This window comes from Cajanus cajan, chromosome 7, assembly GCF_000230855.2.
Source record: "Cajanus cajan strain Asha chromosome 7, NIPB_CcT2T_4, whole genome shotgun sequence".
Classification (NCBI taxonomy): Eukaryota; Viridiplantae; Streptophyta; class Magnoliopsida; order Fabales; family Fabaceae; genus Cajanus; species Cajanus cajan.
This window is the reverse complement of record NC_138523.1, coordinates 1003725-1027374: the sequence shown is the minus strand read 5'-3', so window position 1 is coordinate 1027374 and position 23650 is coordinate 1003725. Positions and strand designations below refer to the sequence as shown.

Here is a 23650-nt window from a genome sequence, read left to right as displayed (position 1 = left end):
GGAACAGCTCATTCTAGGCCACTAAAAATAGTTAATTTAGACTTTTGGACCCTCTAATGTCCTATCTTGTTAATTGTATGCCCCAGACGAAATTGAATGTCTACATGTACGATTACCTTTTTGGAGACCTAACTATAAGTCTTTCTTTTAATAATCTTTTTAAAAGTTTACTTTGAGTGTTGAATGTTATTTCTATTCAACTTCACCTAAATAGTTATTTTTTTGACTAATATCCTTCCCGTATAATTAACATCATGAACTATTTTACTGATGAACATTACATTCACCTCATTAAGAAATTAACATCAAATTTCATAATTACATAAACAAACGTTGGTATTCTAAAAATTAAGGATAAAAATTAAAATCGACCAATTTTATAAGAGAAAAAGCACCATTTAACTTTAATAACACCACCAAATTATTAGGTCAAATTATTTAATATAAATATAAATAAAATAAATAATAAAAAAAAATCAAGGTTAGCTCAAGTTAGATAATTTTCAAATAAGTAATAGATAAATTTTCTCTTCACTCTTTTTCTCTTTCAAGGTGCTTTTTAAAAATCAAATCCATAAAGAAATTGTCTTTTTAAAATTTCTTGATTCAACAAGAAAAATTAGAGCTGTCAAAACGGGCCAGCCCGGCCCGTTTGACCCGGCCCACCTCAACCCACTTTTTAAGTGGGCCAACCCGGCCCGACCCACCAAATTTATTATGTAAACTTTTCTAGCCCGGCCCGGCCCACCACGGGTTGGTGGGCTAAACGGGCCGCCCACCAACCCACCTGATTTTTTTAAAAAAATTATAATTCAAAATAAATTTCAATATAAAATAATATTTAGTCTAAAGTAAAAATTATTAAACTAAGTATCATAGATACAACATTAAAATTAAATTAATAAGTGTGAAACTTTAAAAAATTAAAACAAAAAAATAAAAAATCTTTCATGAGAGTGATTATCCATCAATATTAAATTTTATTAGAGGTTTGGATAGATAAATTTATAGTAATCTCATATTATTTAACATTGATTTTATCTTTATCTATAAAGAAAATGATATCTTATTAAAATAATGCATATATAGTAATAAATAGTTAAGTGAGTTGTTAGTGGGTTTAGGGGATGGGTTAGTAAGTGGGTCAAGTGGGCCACCCGGCCCACCACAGGTTCAACCCGGGTGGGCCGGGTCGAAAGTGGGCCGGGTCACATTTTTGGACTCATCATAATTTTTTTCATTTTTTTGGCCCGGCCCGACCCGTTTTCAAGGTGGGCCGGGTTGACCCACGGGCTAGAGCCCACTTTGACAGCTCTAAGAAAAATTGGGTTTTACTTCTTTCCACTACTTAAACTTAACCTCTGACACACTCAAATCAAATACTTGATCAATAACCGAGTTGGATTATTCTCACTAGACTCTTATGGATAATTTATTTATTTATTTATATTTTCTTTTTACGTTTCAAGAAACAACAAGAAGAATGGCAATAAAATAATTATTTAGGTTGTAACATGATAAGTTCCATCACAATCTGAAGATCAGAGTTAGCAGCAATTTGAGATGGAGCAGAACAAGGGAAGCATAGTGACACGATTGCAAGGTGTGAAGGACAAGAGTGGCAAGTCCTACAATCAGTTAGCGTTGGAGACTGGACTCACCAACGTCTATGTTGCTCAGCTTCTCAGAAGACAGGCTCAGCTCAAACCCCAAACTGCCCCTGTTTTACGGGCAGCTTTGCCCGACCTGCCCGAAGACCTTCTCCATGAGATGATGAGACCCCCTTTGAGGTCTTATGACCCTAATCTCATCCAAGACCCCACTGTCTACAGGTTTCCATCATTGTTTGTCTATGCACCTATTCTCTGTGTAAAAGGTTGGGTTTTTACTTATGAAATTGTGGTGGAACAATGAGGTGAAGAAAAGGTTGGATTTTTACTTGTGAAATTGTGATGGGAACATGTATGTGTTGTCTGAGGTGAAATGGGTTCTTTGAGTTTCGAGTATAATCATGATTCAACTATTGATTACTTTCTTTTCTTTTAGGCTTAATTGCATTTTTAAGTCGGTTATTCCATGGTGTGATTTTAGTGATTCAAAATTCAATTGTGTCAATTGAGTCCCACCCCTTAAATATGGATGAAATTAGGAAGCAAGGACTTGATTGTAAGTGGGAGAAAACTTGAGGAATCTTTTTTCATTTATTGTCTTGCCATGAATATCTTGAGCCCACTGGGTCAGATACTACTACTAATCCTTCTCGGGGCACTATAACATAATTTGGTTGGTCTCGATAGTTTTTGCACACAACAGAGATTGAACATAGGATTCCCTGAAACCAGAGGAATCTAATTGGCACAATTAGAACATGAGAGACTAAAATTGTATAATTACTAAATACATAGACTAAAAATGCAATTAAATTATTTTTTAATATTCACTTAATCATGTGAAGTTGTTAATAATGTGTCTAAACATGATTGATTGAATGAATGGTAGTTTGAAACCCTTTTATACTAATGATAGTTCTAAAAATGCGATTAAATTATTTTTAATATTCACTTAATCATGTTAAGTTGTTAATAATGTGTCAAAACATGATTGATTGAATGAATGGTAGTGTGAAACCCTTTTATACTAATACCAGTGTATTAGAATTAAACGCTATAATTTAATTTATATATAGGCAGTGTAAAAAGTCGGTAAAAATATGATTGTTAAATGGAGAATCGTAAGTTTTTGCTCTCATATGTGCCTGTTGCGAAGTAAACATGCAGCTGTTGTCTTGTCTGTAGTGAAAATGGCCAAATGGGTACGAGAGGTTGTCCTATTAACACAACATTATTATGATGAATTATTGTTTAGATATAAATTTGTTAGTGAGAGATGTCAAATGTCATTTTTTTACTGTCATGGATGTCTTTAAGTAGACATGCTTCTTTTTTTTTTTTCAAAAAATGTTAATGTAATTGTAAGTTGTTTAGGACATATTATAATGAAACCAAAGTGATTGACATGTATATACATGGTAGTTCTGTTGTAATGTGTTTTGAGGATTCTAACGTTGGGAATATGTTATGTGTAATGCATATCAATTGCCTTTTATATATACTTAATTTGTTGGGTTAGGCTGATCATCTATTTCATAGGTTGAATGAAGCTGTAATGCATTTTGGGGAGAGCATCAAAGATATAATCAATGAGGAGTTTGGTGATGGAATGTAAGTTTTGATTACATAATGATAAATTTCTCCCACATGCTCAAGATGAATTTGTTTGGTGTTGCTCTTAATATCACTAAGTTGATTGTATCATTTTTTTTTCATTCAGCTTCAAGGCTCATTGATGAGAAAAGATATGTTGGTTTAAGGAAATACTCGACATTTTTTTTTTGATACTTGGTCACTGTCAAAAATAATATTTTCCATCTCCATTAAATATAAACTCTTGGTGTTAAAAACTAGTTTAAATTTCTGATGTTGCAGTAAGTTATGCATCTTGTTTGTGCTTAAGCAATGTTCCTAAATGTGTGTTGACGCCAGGTGATAAGACAAGACTTATATGTCATGCAACTCGGACTTGCTGTAAAAATGCTTAGAGACAATCTTCAATTGATAGAATATTATGTATAGATAATCCTATAATTGCTATCGCAGTTGCAATCACTGGTAGAAAAATTGTGACTATCAATAATTAAATATTTAATACTTCAAAACACAGACAAATTATTCACAGGAAGAATATGGATGTGTTGACTTTTAGGATTATGTTTATAAGATTATGCATATATATTCATGCCATTATTTTTTTTTCCTCAATTTTCTAAAGCCTCATGTTTGTTGGTTGTTTCTACTTACAAATAAAAAGGAAAAAAAAAAAAAAAAAAACTGTCTGAAGAAGAAATAATATGGCAATAATTTAAGTATTAAGTCTCAATAAATAGATTACATTTTAAAACCTCTTGAATAGTAAAAGTCAAAAACCTACCAAGGGAAGCATCATATCATAAAAAGGTTTGACACTAAAAGGTGATGATTAATGGAGTACTAGGAGGATTTCAAACAAGACACACAGATATCCTAATTTGGTGAAAGTTTCAGCCTTAGCTAGATTACCAATCTCAGTGATTAAACCCTTTAGCTAATGCTTGTTAGATGTTTTCTGATTGATTTTCGAACAAGAGAACAAGTCTCAGATTTATCTAGATCTTGCAAAATCCATGGGTGTTACAGTCTGTGGACTAAAAATCTCACTAGTATGATTCATGTGAGCATGTGTAAATTTCATAAGGCAATTGATGTGACTTGAGTTTGAGAACAAACCAGTCCTGAATCTTGATACCTAAAAGGTTGAGGTTGATATTTTATCATCTTATTTAGATCTCAAACCCAAATGAAGATAGATAAATATAACATGTTTTGTTGGTAGAAGAGAAGATATGATTTGATTAAATTTAGTTTGAATTAAATGAGCTTAGTCATTCTCTATAATGGAGCGACATTATTTTATTGAGGTTAGACTCTCTGTGCAAAAAAATAGGTCATTTTATGCACGTCCAAATTAACATATCATATTATGCTTGATTAAACCCATTTTGAAAATATTTATATTTTCAAAAGATTATGAGATTGATGTTAGAGGTGATAAACATGGTATTCCTTACAAGTGCCATAAATTGATGCATAAATTATTATATTGTCTGTAAATATTAACTTTAAAGATGTTTTATCTCATTATTTTTTATTTCATATTTAGTATGTCAGCAATAGATTTCTACTGCTCGGTTGACAAAATTAAAGGAGTAGATGGGAAGGATCGTGTGGTAGTGACATTTGATGGAAAATATTTGCCACATTCTGAGCAGGTTTGTTTCTTATTCCTTCTTTTTCTCTCTGAAATTTTGCTGCAGAGAACAATAATCAATAAAAAGAACGAGAAAGGAACAAGGAGTCAGGAAAAATATGCTAATACTTGATGACAGTAGGTTGCAGAAGCAAAAAAATTGTACAATTATACAGTCATGTTGATTAAGAATATATCTTTGTCAATTAATTATTGATATGGAAAATTGTCATCATATTCATTATGCTGTTATAATAATATTGGATATTTTTTCCTCTTATTTTTTTCCTTTGTCATCTTTCAACCCAAATCTAGGACGATCCTAATTGTTTGTGAAACTGGTCACTGATCAGCCAGAGGAACCAGTGGTGTTTTGATTAGTTATAGAGGAGTGTTAGTAATATACTCCTTTGGCACAATATCTATTATTGGTTAAAATATAGAGTAAATTACACTCATATCCCTATAATTTTTTTTAAGATTGTGTCCGATATCCTTTTATAATTTAGACCTACAGTAAGATTCCTTAAAAGTTAAACAGATATTACACCAACCTCTCCTAACTCCAAAGATGCATGTCATGTGACCTGTACATGATTTTTAATAAATTTTTCTCTTTCTAAAATGTCCTCATCTTCTCCAATTGCTCCACTCACCTCTCCTTCTCCTTCGCCCCTCTCAACTTTTTGTGGGTGGTGATGGTGCGGTTAAAGAGGTGGAGAGTGGGGGAGGAAGTTGAGAGAGGCGAAGAGAGAGGTGAGTGGAGTAATTGGAGTAGATGAGGAAATTTTACGGAGAGAAAAATTCATTAAAAGTCATGTGCAAGTCACATGACACACATCTTTGGAGCCGGGGAAGGTTGGTGTAACATTTGTTTAACTTTTAAGGAGTCTTATCATAGATTTAAATTATGAAGTGGTATTGGGTACAATCTTAAAAAAAATACAAGAAGTGTGAGTGTAATTTACTTTAAAATTTATTAGGAGCTATAACGTATCATGAATGGAACTCATTAATATTCACATGCTATTGCATTTAAATTTTATGTTCTTCAAGAGGATAATGCTATTGCAAGAAGAATTGTTCATATCACAATAATGCTTTTGAGAAGAAAATTTCGTATCACAGTAATGCTATTTCAAAACTATAACAGTTAGAGTATGTTTCTGTTCTTCCAAAATTGTTCATACTCATGCTATTGCCTTTAAATTTTATGTATTTCAAAACTTCTCCAATGTGTTGTCAACAGATATCTGAGCACATGGTTTCAAGAACAAGACCACTTGGAAAACAGTGAGTATCTTCATGGGAAGACCAAGGTCAAATTCTTCGATACCGATTTACATGCACATGCATTACCTGTGATTTGTAACAACTACAACCACAAGTTGTATTTTATCAATGCTATTTTCTGTTGCCTATAGAGAGAGACAATGGGTGAGAAAAATAAAAGTAGCTGGTCATGGCTGTTTATACAATGGTTTGTGTTTATATATCAGCATAAAAATAAAAGTTACTTTTAAAGTCATCTTCAAAATAATTTCTTATTAACAAATAAATATATGAATCAGCAGAAAACTATAGAGATACATCTACAAGTATAATTCTTACTTACTTTTAAAATAATTTTTTCTATTCTAAATTACTTAAAATTATTCTCAAAGCTAACATTTATCTATACTATTAGAGTATCTTAATAGGGAGGGAATGTTTGTGGTGTATCTTACTAATAAACAATCATACTTATTAGTAATTTTCATTAGAATGTGATGACATGACATGAGGTTATCTAAAAACAAGTAACAATTCTTAAATAAATAATGTTGTTTATGAATTAAAAAATAATATTTTTTACTCTTGATTCTTTCATCAAACCACAAATTAAAAAAAAAGTCATGTATTATGAATTTTTCATTATCCAATAATGAAAAATTAGTTATCCATTATCCATATTTATTTCTCATGTTTATGTAATTTCTATACTTTTAATATTTAATATTTTTCATACACAATAAATCAATATTAAATTTTTTATATGTTAAAATATTATTTATGTTTAATTAAATTAATATTTAATTATAACAATTATATTAATTTTCTTAAGTTGTCAAAAAATGAAGTGTAAATAAAAAATTATAAAAAGTTTGAGTTGTTTATAATATCTATCATTAGAACAAAATTTGTAAAAAAAAAAAGTGTAAATTGCTTAATAATGATATGACATAGTAGATTTCATTTAAAGTAAAATAAGAACTTAAATAAATTATTTGTAAGAATCACCATTATGATGTTCTTAGTAAAGATATGACTTTTTAGTGTATACATTATGTTGGCCATTTTGTTTTTTAACTCTCAAAACACATTTTTTTTTAATTTAATTTTCATTTTTATTTTATTTTATCTACTTTTCTATAAATTTATTTATTAAACTTTGTAAATAAACTCAAAATTGTTCATGCATATTTAGCTTTAACTATTTTATCATTTATTTCACTTTTTAAGCAAAATATCCGTTGGTTTGAATTGTCTTTTTTTTTTATTCTAGATAAATATAAAGAAAATTAAAATTTTGATTAAATTGCAATCAATTTTAGTTACATCACACATTTCACATATTTTAGCGTCATGCTTATTTGCACATAGGGATGACAAAAATATTCGTATCTACGGAGATTCGCGGATAAAATCTGTTACAAATAATAAATCGGTAGGTTAAATAGATATTCGTGGGTAATAAACATGAATATTATTTTTTACTCATTTATAAATAGGATGGGAACGGATATGATAGTATCCATACCCATGGGTACCCATTAAATAATATTACTTAAATATTTATATTTTTATCTTACAAGTTTAGTCTTTCAAGTGTCATAATTGTACAATTGTGGTATTAGAAAAACTAAAATTGTTTAATTAAAATTTGATATATCAAAATTGTACAACTGTGATACTTGATGAATTAAAATTGTCTAATTGAAATTTAAAGACTAAAAGCACACAATTCCAATATTTGAAGAGGGACAAAAAACACATTTCAATCATATACTAATAATTCCTAAACTAGTGAACAATGCTTAAAGAAAAGTAAATTTATCATATTCAAGTTTATGTTTCTTATGACGTAAGTTTGACACTCTTTGTAACCAGTTGAAAGAAAACAACCTAATAGGCCTAATAAAAAAAGGAAACATTCTAAAAGATCATGATCAAAGCATTCTCGCACATGAAGGAAATGAATACCCTAGTCTCACCTTTGGAGTTGCTTTTTTGTTATTCTATTATAGTACTTTTATATGATGTAATAAGGCATAACATGCTTACTATGCACTATACTACTTTCTTTATATAACATATATATTGATGTAAAGAGTTTTTTTTAGTTGATTGAATACACCATTCGTTATTCATTTTTTACCTCATTTACTTTTCTCATTATGGCATCACAAAGCTAAAATTTGTTGCTCATCTCAACCATGGTGCATAACAACAACAATAACAATAATGGTGGCAATCAACTCACAGACCCAAGCCAAGACCTAGCTAGCTCATACTATCTACACCTTGGTGATGGCCCTTCTGTAGTTACAACCACACCAATTCTTAATCAATCTAATTACCATTTTTGGGCTTGCCCAATAAGGAGAGATCTTAGAGCTAAAACAAATTCAAATTTATTGATAGAACAATTCTAGTACCTACTCTTATTGAGCCAAGCTATAAAGCTTGAGCAAATGCAACATACTGATTCATTCATGGCTCATGAACTTAGTGTTGGAGTTAATTGCCCAAAGCATTGTCTTTCTTGAAAACTCAATCGATGTATGGAAAAAGTTGAATGAGCGATTCTCACAAGGATATTTGATTAGGATCTTATATTTACAACAAGAAATTTATGGATTGAGGCAAGTAAGATACACCTATACTTAAGGAATTTGAATTGCAAGGTATTATCATGATTTGAATCACACCATTAGGTTTTTTCCCGGTTTAAATGAAAAATTTTATGTGGTTAAATCATAAATTTTGTTGACGGATCCTTTGCCTAATTTAAACCAAATTTTTCTATGGTACTCCAACATGAAAGACAAATTGATTTCATAAGTAATATTGAGTTAAAGATCTTAATTAATTTTGTTGATTACAAAAAATCATAAGGAAGAGGAAGAGAAGGCTATATTGTGGGAACAAATATCATAAATGGAAATAAAATATGCACATACTGTGGTAAATCAAGACACACCATAGAGACATGCTACGAAAAGCATGTTTACCCTCCAAATTGGCAGGAAAATGGCTATGGTTTGAGTAATGCTACTAGTGAAACTTTTGAGTACAAGGAGAGTGCTACTGTGAATGAAGAGATCAAGGTAGATACACCTATGTTTAAACAAGAGCAGTATGAGAAGTTGTTGAGTCTTATCCAGCAAACAAATATTTCCACAAACCAGGTCAACTTGGCCTCACGTCATGGTAAATTTGTTGATCAAGCTCAAGATAAATACATATTGTATTAAGTTTTGATGGTTACAAATATAAGTCTTTTGAATTATAAGAGTGCATTGTATCTTGCTTTGTGTTTAAGCTTTATTGCTTGTATGTTTTGTGCTTTAAAGGTAACTTAACTTTAAATTTCTATCTAGATGATGTTTGATGATGAAAATTTTTTTTAAAAATGATTTGAAAAAAGAACTGAATGAAAAATTGAGATATTAAACTTTTCACTTAAAATCAATTATTTTAAGTAATAATCGATTATTTGTTCTATTTTTCAATAACTTGAGAAGTTTTGTTGTAATAATCGATTATTTACCAAAATAATCAATTATTTTAGAAACTGATTTATGAATTAAAGATTATCTCTTAAAATAATTGATTAAATGGCTCTTGGTTGATTTTCATATCTACGAAGAAAAAAATAATCAATTATTCATATAAATAATCGATTATTTCTATTAGAAAGTCTTATATATCATTTTTTACATTCAAAACCCTGAGAACTTGAATCATTGTGATATTATTTTCAAAAATACTCCCTAAAAACATTTTATCTTTGAAAGAAGAGGTTTGACACTCTTTGTGGGAACCTTGAGAAAGGATTTAAGAATTGAATTGATCATCATCTTTGTAAAAATATAAGCTAAGTTACATTGATTTCATTCACTTACTCTAAAATGTTTTGTACAATCTCGTGGATTTTTTTCTTTAATCTATGTAACTTGTTTTCTTAAGTAGGTTTCTTAGGAAATGGAAATCTTGTAATAGGGTGCTACAATTAAGTGATTTTTAGGGTGTGAGAAGTAGTTTTTTTAATGATGCAGAAGTATATTGCATGTGATATTGTGATTGTAAAACTTCTGACATTAAAGATTAGTGAAAAATCTCAATCAGAATGATTAGGGACTGAATATAATCCACAAGTGGATGTGGTTGAACCAGTATAAAATTGCTGTGCATTTTTCTCTACCCTTATACTTGTCTTTACATTCTTGCAAATTCAATTACATGTTTAATATTGTATGACATGAAACATGAACATTTCACATGAGACTAATTGAATATGAAATTGCATGTAATCTCAACATCATATCCTATATAAAACTATATATCAATATGCTTCTTTAGCAGGTTTTAGAAAAGTTTTTAAACCAAGAAGACTGGAAGAAATTTTTTAATATCCAATTCACCCCCTTCCTCTTGGATAAGCCATATTTTCTAACAAAATCACCTATTAAAAATCCAAAGACGTGCATAAATCAAATTTCCTTTTTTGTAAATAGTTGAAAAGTTGGCTCTTGGATTGTTGATTTAGGAGCAAGTCATCACATATGCTCCTTTGTGTAGTACTTTGCTACTTATCATTCCATTGAACCTGTTAGAATTAGGCTCCCCAATGGACATTTTTCACTTGCAAAACATGTTGGAACTGTAACATCTTCTTCTAGATTTTGTGTTAGCGAAGCCCTTCATGCCCTTGAATTTTCTCTCAATTTTTTGTTAGTCACAAAGTTATATGTTTCCATGAACTGTATAATCACTTTCACTACTTTTGAATGCTTGATTCAGGAGCAAAAAGCCAATAGGGTGATTGGTTTGGCTGAAAGACATGAAGGGCTGCATCACCTACTGATCGGAGCAAAGGGTGTTTTTGCCTCAAGCTCCTCAATTTTAGAATTGCAAGATCTACCTCAAAAAGCCTTATGGAATTTTTTTCCAGGAAATTTGTCACATTCTAGATTACAAATTATTTATGAACAATTTCCCTTTATTACTGTGAATGAAAACTCTACTTGTGATGTGTAACATTTTGCCAAACATAGGAGATTGTCTTTTCGATTCAATCCAAGTAAAGCTTTTAAGCCTTGTGAATTAATACACTTTGATATATGGGGACCTATTTATGTTTCCTCTATACATAGTCACCAATATTTCTTGATTGCCCCTAATGATTTTAATCGGTTCACATGGATAATATTGATGAAATCAAAAGTTGAGACTAGAAAACATGTACAACACCATAATCTAAAAATTGAAAAATAGTATGATGCAAAAGTAAAGATAATTAGAACTAATAATGGTTTTGAGTTTCTCATGAATCAATTTTATGCCTCAAAGGAATTATTCGTCAAACTAGTTGTGTAGAATCCCTTCAAAGGCATTATCTGCCATGAGATTTTGAGTTTCCAACAAAATGGGAGAGTGGAAAGCAAACACCAACATGTGTTAAATGTAGGGAGGGCTTTTTATTTCAATCCCAATTGCCTAAGCAATATTGGTCATATGCAATCTTACATGCCACTTACATCATCAATCAAGTCTTTACCCCTATTTTGAAAAACAAATTTCCCTTTTTCAGTATTGCATAATCAGGAACCAAATTTCCATACTTTGAAGGTTTTTGGTTCACTAGTTTATGCCTCTACCCTACATTCACATAGAACAAAACTTGAGCCTAGAGATAGAAAATGTGTATTTTTTAGGCTACAAAATGGAACAAAGGGTGTTGTTATGCTTGATTAAACAATAGATAACTCCTTATCTCAAGAGATGTGATTTTGTATGAACATATATTGCCATACAAGTCTTCACAACATATATGTAAATTGAAATATTACTCTGATAGCATCCAAGAGCCTCCACATAACCCAAAATTAGTGACAAAAATAACCATAGAGGAAGCAGCAGTGACTATAGAATCCAACAACTCAAAATTCAAATACTAAATAAGAATTGGTGGCAGAACCTGTGAGAAAATCAACAAGGCAAAAACATCTACCAAAGAGACTTGCAAACTATGTGTGCAACCCTTCTACTCATTCAGCTTAATCAATCTCTCTAGGTATTCCTTATCTAATTACCTTTTTTCATTCGTTCTCAAAATTATCCCCCTGTTACAAACAATTTTCAGTCTCCTTGAGTCATGTCACTGAACCTAAGTCCTATGAGGAGGCCATAAAACTTGAATGTTGGACAGAAGCTATAAAGGTAGAGTTACAAGCTTTGGAGAAGAATGACACATGGAAGATAATAAATCTACCACCTAATGTGGCAACAAATGGATTTATAAAGTGAAGCATTCGGTAGATAGGACACTTGAAAGGTTTAAGGCAATGTTTGTGGCAAAGGGTTAAAATCAGGTAGAAGGGTTGGATGTCTCTAATACCTTATCTCTTATGGCTAAACTCACTACTATGAGACTCCTCTTGACTTTAGCATCCATTCAAAATTGGCACTTACATCAACTTGATGTAAACATGGCTTTTCTGCATGGAGATTTGTAGGAGGATGTGTACATGACCATTCCACAAGGTATATCCATTCACAAGTCAAATCAATTAAGCAAGTTGCTTAAATCCCCGTATGGATTGAGACAACCACGTAGGAAATGGTATGAGAAACTAATCTCACTACTCTTACAACATGGTTATTATCAATCCAATTCGGACTATTCATTGTTCACTTGTACTAAAATGGATGAATTCACTACATAGCTAATATATGTTGATGATGTTATATTAGCAAGAAACTCCTTGATATTGTGAAAGTAATCCTTGATTCCTCTTTTAAAATAAAGGACCTTGGGAGGCTCAAGTACTTTATTGATTTAGAAGTTGCATGATCTCAAGAAGGAATTTTGGTCTATTAAAGAAAGAATTGTTTGGATTTACTTCATGAGTTCAAGATGATTGGTCCTAAACCCTATCATTACACCCTTGGATGCAATAGTAAAACTACATTAGGATTCAACTAAGGCATGTGATGACATTACTGGATACAAAAGACTCATTGGGAAACTCCTATATTTAACCACTATCCAACCTAACATTGCTTTTTCACTCAATAATTGAGTCAATTCCTTTGCTCACCTACTATGACACATTATAACATGGCATGTAGGATTATCATATATCTTAAGGGCAATCTAGGGAGGGGTTTATTCTTCCCTAGAAATTAATCTTTATACAACTATTTGGCTTTTCTAAAGCAAGTTGGGTAGGATACATTAACACTAGAAGATCAATTTCTGGTTATTGCTCCTTCCTTGGATCATCTTTAGTGTCTTGGAAAGCAAAGAAACAACAAACAATGTTAAGGTCTTCCTCTAAAGTTGAGTATAAAGCATTGTCTACTACTTGCTGTTAAATACAATGACTTTTATATCTCCTTGTTGACTTGAACACCACATGTGCTAGGACACTTATGCTATATTGTGACAACCAAAGTGTCATGCATATAGTTGCAAATCCCGTGTTTCATGAAAGATCAGAACACTCAAAAATTGATTAACATTTTGTGAGAGAAATAGGTGTAAAATAGAACTTTTTGATTACTACCAATTTCCTCCAAAGCACAACTCGCATATTTCTTTATTAAAGCATTACCTCCAAGCTCATTTCTCCCTTTTATCTCCAAGCTAGGCTTGCTTGACATTTACCATGTTCGGTCTTTGAGAGAGTGTTAGAAAAAAAAAACCAATAGGCCTAATAAAAGAAGAAAACATTTTAAAAAATCATGTTCAGAACACCCTTACACATGAGAAAAATGACATATCTTAGTCACACCTTTGGAATTACTTTTATTGTTATTCTATTATAAGGCTTTTGTAGAATGTAATAAGGCATAACATACTTACCATGCATTGCATTGCTTTATTTATATAACACTTACGTAAAGAGTTTTTTTTAGTTGATTGAATACATCATTCATTCTTTATCTCATTTACTTTTCTCATGAGTAATCATTAAAATAAGATTTTAATAGATATACTTATTATTAAAAAAAAAATCCGTAATCCTAAGATAAAATTCTAGTAGACTTGTGTTAAGCCTAAGTTCATTAAAATTTTGGATGATACTTTAATGCAGTTAGGAAGAGCAAGACAAAGCCTAGAGCAAATAAAGTAACATAACAGATAGATACTACATGTCATTTACACTATCTATCCCATTTAGTGTCACTTCCAAAAGCCTTCCTCACTTCACTGATCCGCAATGGCAGTGACCATGACCATGACCATCGCCAGACACCTTTCACTCTCTCTCCTCCGCCCCCTCTCCTCCGCACTCCCCGCCGCCCCGCTCCCCTCCGCCCGCTTCGCCGCCGTCCGGTGCCTGGCGGACCGCGCCGGGGGCTCGGCGTACTCGCCCCTGAGCACGGGAAGGTCCTCGCCGTCGTCGTTCGAACGCCCTCCGACGGACATGGCGCCGCTGTTCCCGGGGTGCGACTACCATCACTGGCTCATCGTTATGGACAAGCCCGGCGGAGAAGGCGCCACCAAGGAGAAGATGATCCATTGCTACGTTCAAACCCTCGCCAAGGTTCTTGGCAGGTCTCTTCTCTTTACCCCACTATGCTCCCAGAATTTTTTTTTCTTCTAATTTTCTTTTGTTAATATTTTTCTCTTGGATTAGCTCTTTTTCTGGCTTTAAGTGTTTAGAATTGATTCCTTTTTGTTTTCATTTTGTTTTGTGTGCTTTAGTTATGAATAAATAATAGCACAGATACCGTAAAAGTTTTTTTTTTCTTCATTCACGATTTAATTAGAGCAAGCTAGTAGCATTTTTTGAGAACTTCCCTATTAGAAATAAAGAGTATTTTCATAGAGAAATTCTAGAAAGTGCTTCTAAGCTTATCTAAACATGCGTGAACTTCTTTATAGTTATATCAAACATGACTTAAACATCACTTCTGATGGATTCATTATAGTAAACATGAGTAATATATCACTTCTAATTTATTTATTAGTGGTTTATTGGATTAGGATTTTAAAAGACTTTTGGTGTAAAATTGTCCTGTTTATTTAAAAAATTATACAAAATTCTAATAACTTATAATATTTTTACAAAGACTTTTATAATTAAGAATTGTAGTTTAAATTTTAATTTGAAAGAACTTTATGGATTATAAGATTTGCAATGGTTGCGATGGAAGTAATGACAGAGGTGTGTGTTGGTGGTGCCCCAGTGGTTGATGGTAGTAGTGTTGATTGTAGTGGCGGTGTTAGTGGCGATGGTGGTGGTAGTGGCTTGCCGATAGTGGTATCAATAATGATAATGGTGGCCAATGACAACAAGTTTGTGGTGGTAATAGTGGTGGCAGGATGGTGGCAGCTGCGTGAGTACCAAGAGAAAGAAAATAAGATTATTAAATAAGAGAAAGAAAATATAATTATTAAATAAGAAATAATTATTGATACTTTTGTCTTTTTAAAATCTAGTACTTGTCCCATCGTTTATTTTATTGAGAAAATGTTGAGTCTTTGTTCTATCCATCTTCTCTATATTTGTGTTGTTCTATCACTTCTATGATCTTTTCTTAAACACAGAAGAATTATATTTGTAGATTTGTATTGTCTAGACTCTAGTACCATGTTTTTTTAGCAAATCAAACGAATTCTTAGGTCATTGGACATTTTTCTTTTGTCATAATGATATCTTTTCATTTGATTGGTTGGAGAGAAAGTGGACGGGAAGTACAGAAATAAATTGACTTCTAAAGATAAAAATTTTAAAATTTCTTTTCTCCCACATTCCCTTCAATTTAAATTTCAAACGTCCCTGACTTTGCTACTCTCAACCAGACATATGGTTATTGGGTATGATTCTCAGTTCTTTTAACATTCTTTTACATTTTAGCATTGAAAGTTTATTCTTTTTTTTTTTTTTTAAATGTTTTTTCCTGTGTTTTATTTAGCTTTAGCTTATCGGGTTTCTGGGTTGCACTGTGAGATTAAAATTTTTCCTTTTTTATGTTTGATTTTTAGGTTATTAGGTATTCTTGTGAACTGTGTTTTTATGGGTGTTCTTTTAAGCATGGCAATTGGAAACAGCTTGTGATAATGTGGGTTTTCTGGTGTTGGTTTTCAGTGAAGAGGAAGCTAAGAAAAAGATTTACAATATTTCCTGTGAGAGGTACTTCGGATTTGGATGTGAGATTGATGAGGAAACATCTAATAAGCTGGAAGGTCTGTCATGGATGTGTTGTATTGTATGACTCATTGTTAGCACTTACATTTTGTTGCATGTGTTCAATCGTTTTGTTTCTCTGCAAATAGGTTTGCCTGGAGTTCTGTTTGTTCTCCCAGATTCATATGTTGATCCTGAACACAAGGACTATGGAGGTGAGGATTTAAGGATTTGTTGGTTTAGTTCTTCTGTTTTTTTTTTTTTTTTTTACAATCATTTAACACTCATTTCTGCACAGCCACCATTTTTCTTCCAATTCTAGGATGATAGGATTGCTTATATATGTTATCTGTCTAAAGTTTTCAAGCTGGAACTCCCATCCAAGCAATAAATAAAATGTTAATTGTCCTATGCTCCTATCCATATTGACTAGGATTGCTGGTGTGACACACAAGGTTTAGCTTTTGAGATTTTGAGACTGGGTGCTGACTGCTGACCAACTTAGTGAAATGTGGCATGAGTTTTGATGTTTCCATTTAATTTGTTTTATTTGAAATGTCAGTCCATCTTCAACAAGCTAGGCTGTCTTACAATTTACAAGGTTTAACTTAAATGTATGTACTTACATCAAATGTCTTTTTTTAACTGTTCTGTACTTTATATACATGTCAGCCTTTATATATAGATAGTCCTTACACACTTAACCCTATGAAGATGCATTGCCATTGCTTTGAATAAAAAATGGCAGTCTGCAACATACTTTTTAGTTTTTAGCATGTCATTCGTTTGCAGCCTGTTCAAATTACATCAATTGTTTTATAGTAAATTTTTCCCTTTATCCATAGTCCATCTTGGCAAAGCTAATAACTCTTTCTGGGTAATGTCTAGCTTTAAATGCTAATGGACTGACAGAGAATTTCCCTTCTATCCTGTTCTGTTGCTTCATCAACTGTGTAGTTGCAGAATCATTGGAGTTGATACATCAGACTATATAATGGGCCAGATTTAAAAGTAAAAAGTGATTCTGATGTAAAATAATCAAGTGACGATTAGTTTTTAGAGATTTTATAAAAAAAAAGAAGTTAATCTGTGTTTGTTTACAATCATAATAATCACTTATTTTGGAAAAGAAACAACTAAATTTTTGAGAAACTATTCAAAATAGTTTCTGATTTTAATCAGATTTTAGATTCTTTTCAACTTCTGATTATTTTGAAAAGCTAAACAAACACATGAAAAAACTTAAAAATGATTATTTTTTAATAAGTGAATCTTTTACTTAAAAAGCTGAAATAAACCGGTCCAATATATCCATACAACACTCCTTCATTAGAGGCATGTAGTTTCTTATTTTTGTTTGTTTGACAAATCAAGGTCCTATGTTTTGCATTTTGCAAATTTCAAAATTTGTCCTTTTAAGAACAACACCAAGTTTTGCCTTTTTCTATTTTGTACCATGACTGAGGTTGGCAATTCTTCCCAAATATATTATTGGTTCAGGTGAGTTATTTGTGAATGGAGAGATTGTGCAGAGGCCACCTGAAAGACAGAGAAGAGTGCAGCCACAGCCACAAAGGCAACAGGACAGGCCAAGATACAATGACAGAACAAGGTATGTCCGACGCAGAGAAAACACAGTGAAAGAGGGGTAGAGAGTGATGTTGAAGCTTTGGAAGAGTAGATTCTGCACTATTAAATGGATATCTACTGATTTTGGTGGTAAATAAATATATCGGTCAATTCTTATATATTAAACACGAGGATCTATTTTGTATGAGGATGATTTTAGAGATTTTTTGTCAATGAGAAGAATTTTAGAATTTTTTTTAACTATTTAACTAATTTAGTTTTTATTTATTACAATTATTTATAAATTAAATTTTAATATTTTAAAAATAAATTATCTATAAATAAAGATAATATTATATTACAATATAAACTATTTATACAAATTTTAAGTATGATTTTTTATATATTCAAACATAATATTTATTTATATATATAATTTATTATAAATTTTAATTACATATAATAAATATTTAATATGTGTATTATATATATTAAAATACTAGTTAGTAGTTAAACCAGTGTTTATGTAATGATGTTACCTTTATTCTTTCTCATCTTTCATTAATTCCCTGTAAAAGAATGTTTACATATAGCATTCCTCTGTATCCAATGTTACTGCTTTTTATGCTGCCTCTTGCTCGTTGCTCTGCCTGTCCCATGTTTGAAGAAAATCATTTGCCACGAATGCCCTTTTTGCTTCCCATCTGATTTATATCAACAAAGGGAAAGAAAAATAAAATTCTTAAATAAGTTTACTCAAAATAGAAAATAATTGAAAAAGGTTTTAAAATTGAAAGTAAAACATTCAGTATGGCTTGAAAAATTATTGGATTTATATGACTTATATAGTTAGTTATTTTTGTTTATTTTCTAATTTTCTTGTCTTGTATATATATTAGCTTTGCCATTCTAAAATAACATATATAGAGGCATTTTTCCAGTCATTCACTTTTCCTTTCTTCTTCCTCCTCTCATCATGATGTTCAACTTTATCATTCTTCAGTACCTTTGTGTGCATCTCTGTGCATGTATGTGAGTTCAACATGGTATCAGAAGAGATTATTCAATACGATCCAAGATCCATTCCCCAACACTCAAACTGCCACTCTGATTGATTTCCTTATCCACTCATGGCTGATCAAGCAAAAGATCCAAGCCAAGATGTCTCCAATCCTCTTTTTCTACATCATTCGGATGGGCCTGGCCTTGTTCTCACATCTCAACCTCTTGATCATAAAAATTACACCACCTGGAGCAGAGCAATGCAGGTTGCCCTTTCTGTGAAAAACAAATTGGCCTTCATTGATGGTACCCTCCCGAAACCTGCGAGTACTGATTCAACCTTTGCTGCTTGGAATCGTGCTAATAATGTCGTCATCTCTTGGCTCTACAATTCTGTCTCCAAAGATATTATTACTAGCATCTTGTTTGCGTCTACTGCCCAAGAAATTTGGGACGATTTAAAAACAAGATTCTCAAGAAAGAATGGTCCTCGCATCTTTCAACTCCGACGCCAATTGATGTCTCTCCACCAAGGCATGGATGATATCAGCACATATTATACCAAGCTCAAGTCAATCTGGGAAGAATTATCTGGCTACAAACCAACCTTCCAATGCACCTGTGGAGGACTTCAACAACTTCAATCATTTACTGAATCTGAATATGTGATGTCATTCTTGATGGGTTTGAATGACTCTTTTTCTCAAATTCGGGGTCAAATTCTCCTTTCAGACCCCTTACCCTCCATTGGGAATGTTTTCTCTCTTGTTCTTCAAGATGAAGCCCAACGTGAAATTGCTGTCACTTCTTCTCCCCCTGTTGCTAATTCAGATAACATTGCCTTTACTGTCAACTCTTCACAACCTGCAACTAGTAGGAACAGATTCACCAAGAAAGAAAGGCCCAGGTGTGCACACTGCGACATATTGGGGCACACCAAAGATACGTGTTACAAGCTGGTTGGATATCCTCCAAATTATTTCAAGAATCGTACTACCAATACTGTGAATCAGGTTACGGGTAGCCCTGATAACGTACTTACTTCTCAGTCTTCAAATTTAACTCCTGATCAGTGTCAACAATTAATCAAATTTCTAACAAATCAAATGCAAGCAGATACTACCTTAGATGCAATTGCTACTAATGTGACAAGTATCTGTATGAATGTTGCTCTAGCTAATAATTATCATACATGGATCATAGATTCTGGTGCAACCTCTCATATTTGTTGTTTTAAACACTTATTTCATTCTTATACTGCCATACATGATTCGCATGTCCTTTTGCCAAACTCCACAAAAGTTAAGGTAGAAGGTATTGGAAGTATCAAGATTAATGATGATATTTTCCTTCATAATGTGCTTTACATACCTACATTCAGATTCAATCTTTTATCTCTTCTAACGTTAATCAATGAAAATTCTTTTAGATTTATTATGGAACCTAACTCTTTCACTCTCCAGGACCTCAAGACATTGAGGAAGATTGGCACGGCTAAACAGCAACAAAGATTACTGGTTTTTGAGTTTCCTACATGCATTTTTCCTTCTAATTGTATCAAATCTTGTAATGTTGTTACCTATGACATTTGGCATAAGAGATTAGGACATGTGCCTAAATCTGTTTACAGATTGATTGCTAATAAAACTGATCTCAGTTCTGTTGATTCTAGTTATCACTGTAGTATTTGTAATATTGCTAAGCAAAATAGATTACCTTTCTCTAATCCTAATAAATTTAGTCCTAATTGTTTTGATTTAATCCATGCTGACATATGGGGCCCCTTTAGACAACCCACTTATGATGGTTTTAGGTATTTCTTGACTTTGGTGGATGATAAGAGTAGATTCACTTGGGTTTACATGCTTCACAATAAATCTGATTGTATTCATATCATACCCCAGTTTTTTGCCTATGTTGAAAATCAATTCCATACTAAAATCAAAACATTTAGATCTGACAATGCAAGAGAACTTAATTTCAAAGATTTTTTTTCTAAAAAAGGGTGTTCTGCACCAATATTCTTGTGTTGAAAGGCCTGAACAAAATAGTGTTGTTGAACGCAAACATTTACACATATTAAATATTGCTCGTGCCTTAATGTTTCAATCTAACGTCCCTATGACCATATGGGGAGATTGTGTTAAAACTGCTGTTTTTCTCATGAACAGAACTCCAAGTCCTATTCTAAACCACAAATCCCCTTATGAAATTTTATATGATAAATTTCCTAATTATTCTGATTTCAAAATCTTTGGTACTTTATGTTATGCTTCTACATTACTATCTAGCAGACATAAATTTAGTCCCAGAGCCACTGCAGCTGTTTTCATTGGGTATCCTCATGGTTATAAAGGTTACAAACTTCTCAACTTGGCCACACACCAAACCTTCATCTCTAGAGACGTGAAGTTTTATGAAAACATATTCTCATTCCAGACCAGCAACTCCTCTGCTCCTACTCCTGATGTTTTTCACAATCACATCACACCCAATCTGATACACACCGAATCTTATGATGATCCTGATCCTACACCTACCATCATCAATCAAAACATTGCAGAACAACAACACATGATACCTCCTGCAACTCCCCCTGAACAACACCACCCAAGAAGGTCCAGCAGAGTTATCAATCCTCCTGGTTACCTCTCTGATTATCACTGCTACAATGTGACCACCAATAACAGTCCCCTCTATCCTATTCAAAACTCCATCAGCTATTCCAATTTATCCAAAAGTCATACACATTACCTCTGTCAAGTTTCAGCCAATTATGAACCCTAAACTTATAAGCTAGCCATCAAATTTCCTCACTGGAAGCAGGCCATACAAGATGAACTTACAGCTATGGAAGTAAATAACACCTGGTCCATTACCCCTCTTCCTCCTGACAAAAAGCCTATTAGCTGCAAGTGGCTCTTCAAATTAAAGCTCAATTCTGATGGCACTGTTGCCAAACACAAAGCCAGATTAGTTGCTAGAGGCTTCACTCAACAATATGGATTGGATTTTCAAGAAACTTTCTCACTGGTAGCAAAAATAAACACTCTCAGGTTACTTTTATCCCTTGCAGCATCTCAGCATTGGCACCTTACTCAACTTGATGTCAACAATGCATTTCTAAATGGCAGCCTTGCTGAGGACATCTACATGCAAATTCCTCAAGGTTATACTCATCACATCCTTTCTACTTCCTGTGCCCCATTAGTATGCAAGCTACACAAGTCTATATATGACCTCAAACAAGCCTCAAGAAGTTGGTTCAATAAATTCAGCACCACACTAACTTCTCAAGGATTCAACCAGTCCAAGTATGACTACACCTTGTTCACTCAAGGTACCAATTCAACATTCATTGCCATACTTGTCTATGTTGATGACATTGTTATTGCTAGTCCAAACTCTGCTGCTATCACTTCTGTCAAAGACATGCTCCACCGACACTTCAAATTGAAGGACCTAGGTGATTTAAAATTTTTCTTGGGTTTGGAACTATCAAAATCTAAGTCAGGGATTTTCATGTGTCAAAGACATTACACTCTCTCCATTCTTGAAGACTGTGGAATGTTGGCCTGCAAACCCTCAGCTGTTCCTATGGAAGCTTCATTGAAACTACATGCTGAATCTGGCACAACACTCTCTGATCCTGGTGCATATAGAAGGCTTATAGGGAGGCTCTTATATTTAACCATTTCTAGACCAGATATTAGCTACACTGTTCACAAATTGAGTCAGTTTGTCTCTGATCCTCATTCTAGTCACATGGATGCTGCTCATATGCTATTAAGATATCTTAAACACACTGCAGGTCAAGGAATTTTATTCAAGTCTAATTCTGACACTAAACTTCATGCATATGTGGATGCAGATTGGGGTTCCTGCATTGATAGTAGAAGATCCACCACCGGTTTCTGTGTTTTCTTCGGAAATTCTCTTGTTTCTTGGAAAGCTAAGCGACAGAATACTGTTAGCAAATCCTCCGCAGAAGCAGAATACAGATCTCTTGCATCTGTCTCTGCTGAGCTAACTTGGCTGAGGAATTTACTCACTGATTTTAACATACATATTCCATATGCTACTGTTTATTGTGACAACCAGGCTGCTATTCACATTGCTTCTAACCCCACATATCATGAAAGAACTAAACATCTTGAAATTGATCTTCATTATGTCAGGGAACAAGTGGACAAAGGTGCTCTCAAGTTAATCAGTGTCAGAAAACATCATCAACTAGCTGATATCTTCACTAAGTCCTTACCTCGTACTGCGTTTCTTAATATCTTGTCCAAGTTGGGAGTTGAGAACATATTCCTCCCATCTTGAAGGGGGGGTATTGGATTTATATGACTTATATAGTTAGTTATTTTTGTTTATTTTCTAATTTCCTTGTCTTGTATATATATTAGTTTTGCCATTCTAAAATAACATATATAGAGGCATTTTTCCAGTCATTCACTTTTCCTTTCTTCTTCCTCCTCTTATCATGATGTTTAACTTTATCATTCTTCAGTACCTTTGTGTGCATCTCTGTGCATGTATGTGAGTTCAACAAAAATGAGTCACTCTTTGCTCAAACAGCAGTGCACCACAAACTTATTCGCAAGGGAAAAAAATTACCAAGAAGTGGTTAAAATTTTGGCCTAGTTTTTCTCTTAGGATTTATTTGGATCAATATCTCAACAAGTACGTGTTAAATTTCTTTCGTAACTTTATCCTGAAGTTAATTTAAAGAACTTTTCTCCTTTAGCTTTTAAAAATTCACTTTTAACTTTTTATAGAGTAATATTATCTTATGTACAAAGTTTATTTTATATTTTCTATAAGTATTT

The 23650-nt window shown here is 32.6% G+C and overlaps 1 protein-coding gene and 1 pseudogene across 2 annotated transcripts; both read left to right on the top strand.

Moving 5' to 3' along the window:
- Nucleotides 1-1472: 1472 nt before the first annotated feature.
- CYN (cyanase) lies at nt 1473-6370 on the top strand. The gene is made up of 4 exons (XM_020369980.3): nt 1473-1832; nt 3150-3221; nt 4756-4864; nt 6092-6370. Exons 1-4 carry the CDS (start codon nt 1564-1566, stop codon nt 6137-6139), a joined length of 498 nt encoding a protein of 165 aa, XP_020225569.1. The 5' UTR covers nt 1473-1563; the 3' UTR covers nt 6140-6370.
- A 7841-nt stretch (nt 6371-14211) lies between these two features.
- Nucleotides 14212-20489, top strand: LOC109807182 (multiple organellar RNA editing factor 2, chloroplastic-like; annotated as a pseudogene). The gene is made up of 5 exons (XR_014427784.1): nt 14212-14671; nt 16209-16306; nt 16397-16462; nt 17748-17966; nt 20282-20489. The product of XR_014427784.1 is annotated as a multiple organellar RNA editing factor 2, chloroplastic-like (transcript).
- The last annotated feature ends 3161 nt before the right edge of the window (nt 20490-23650 follow it).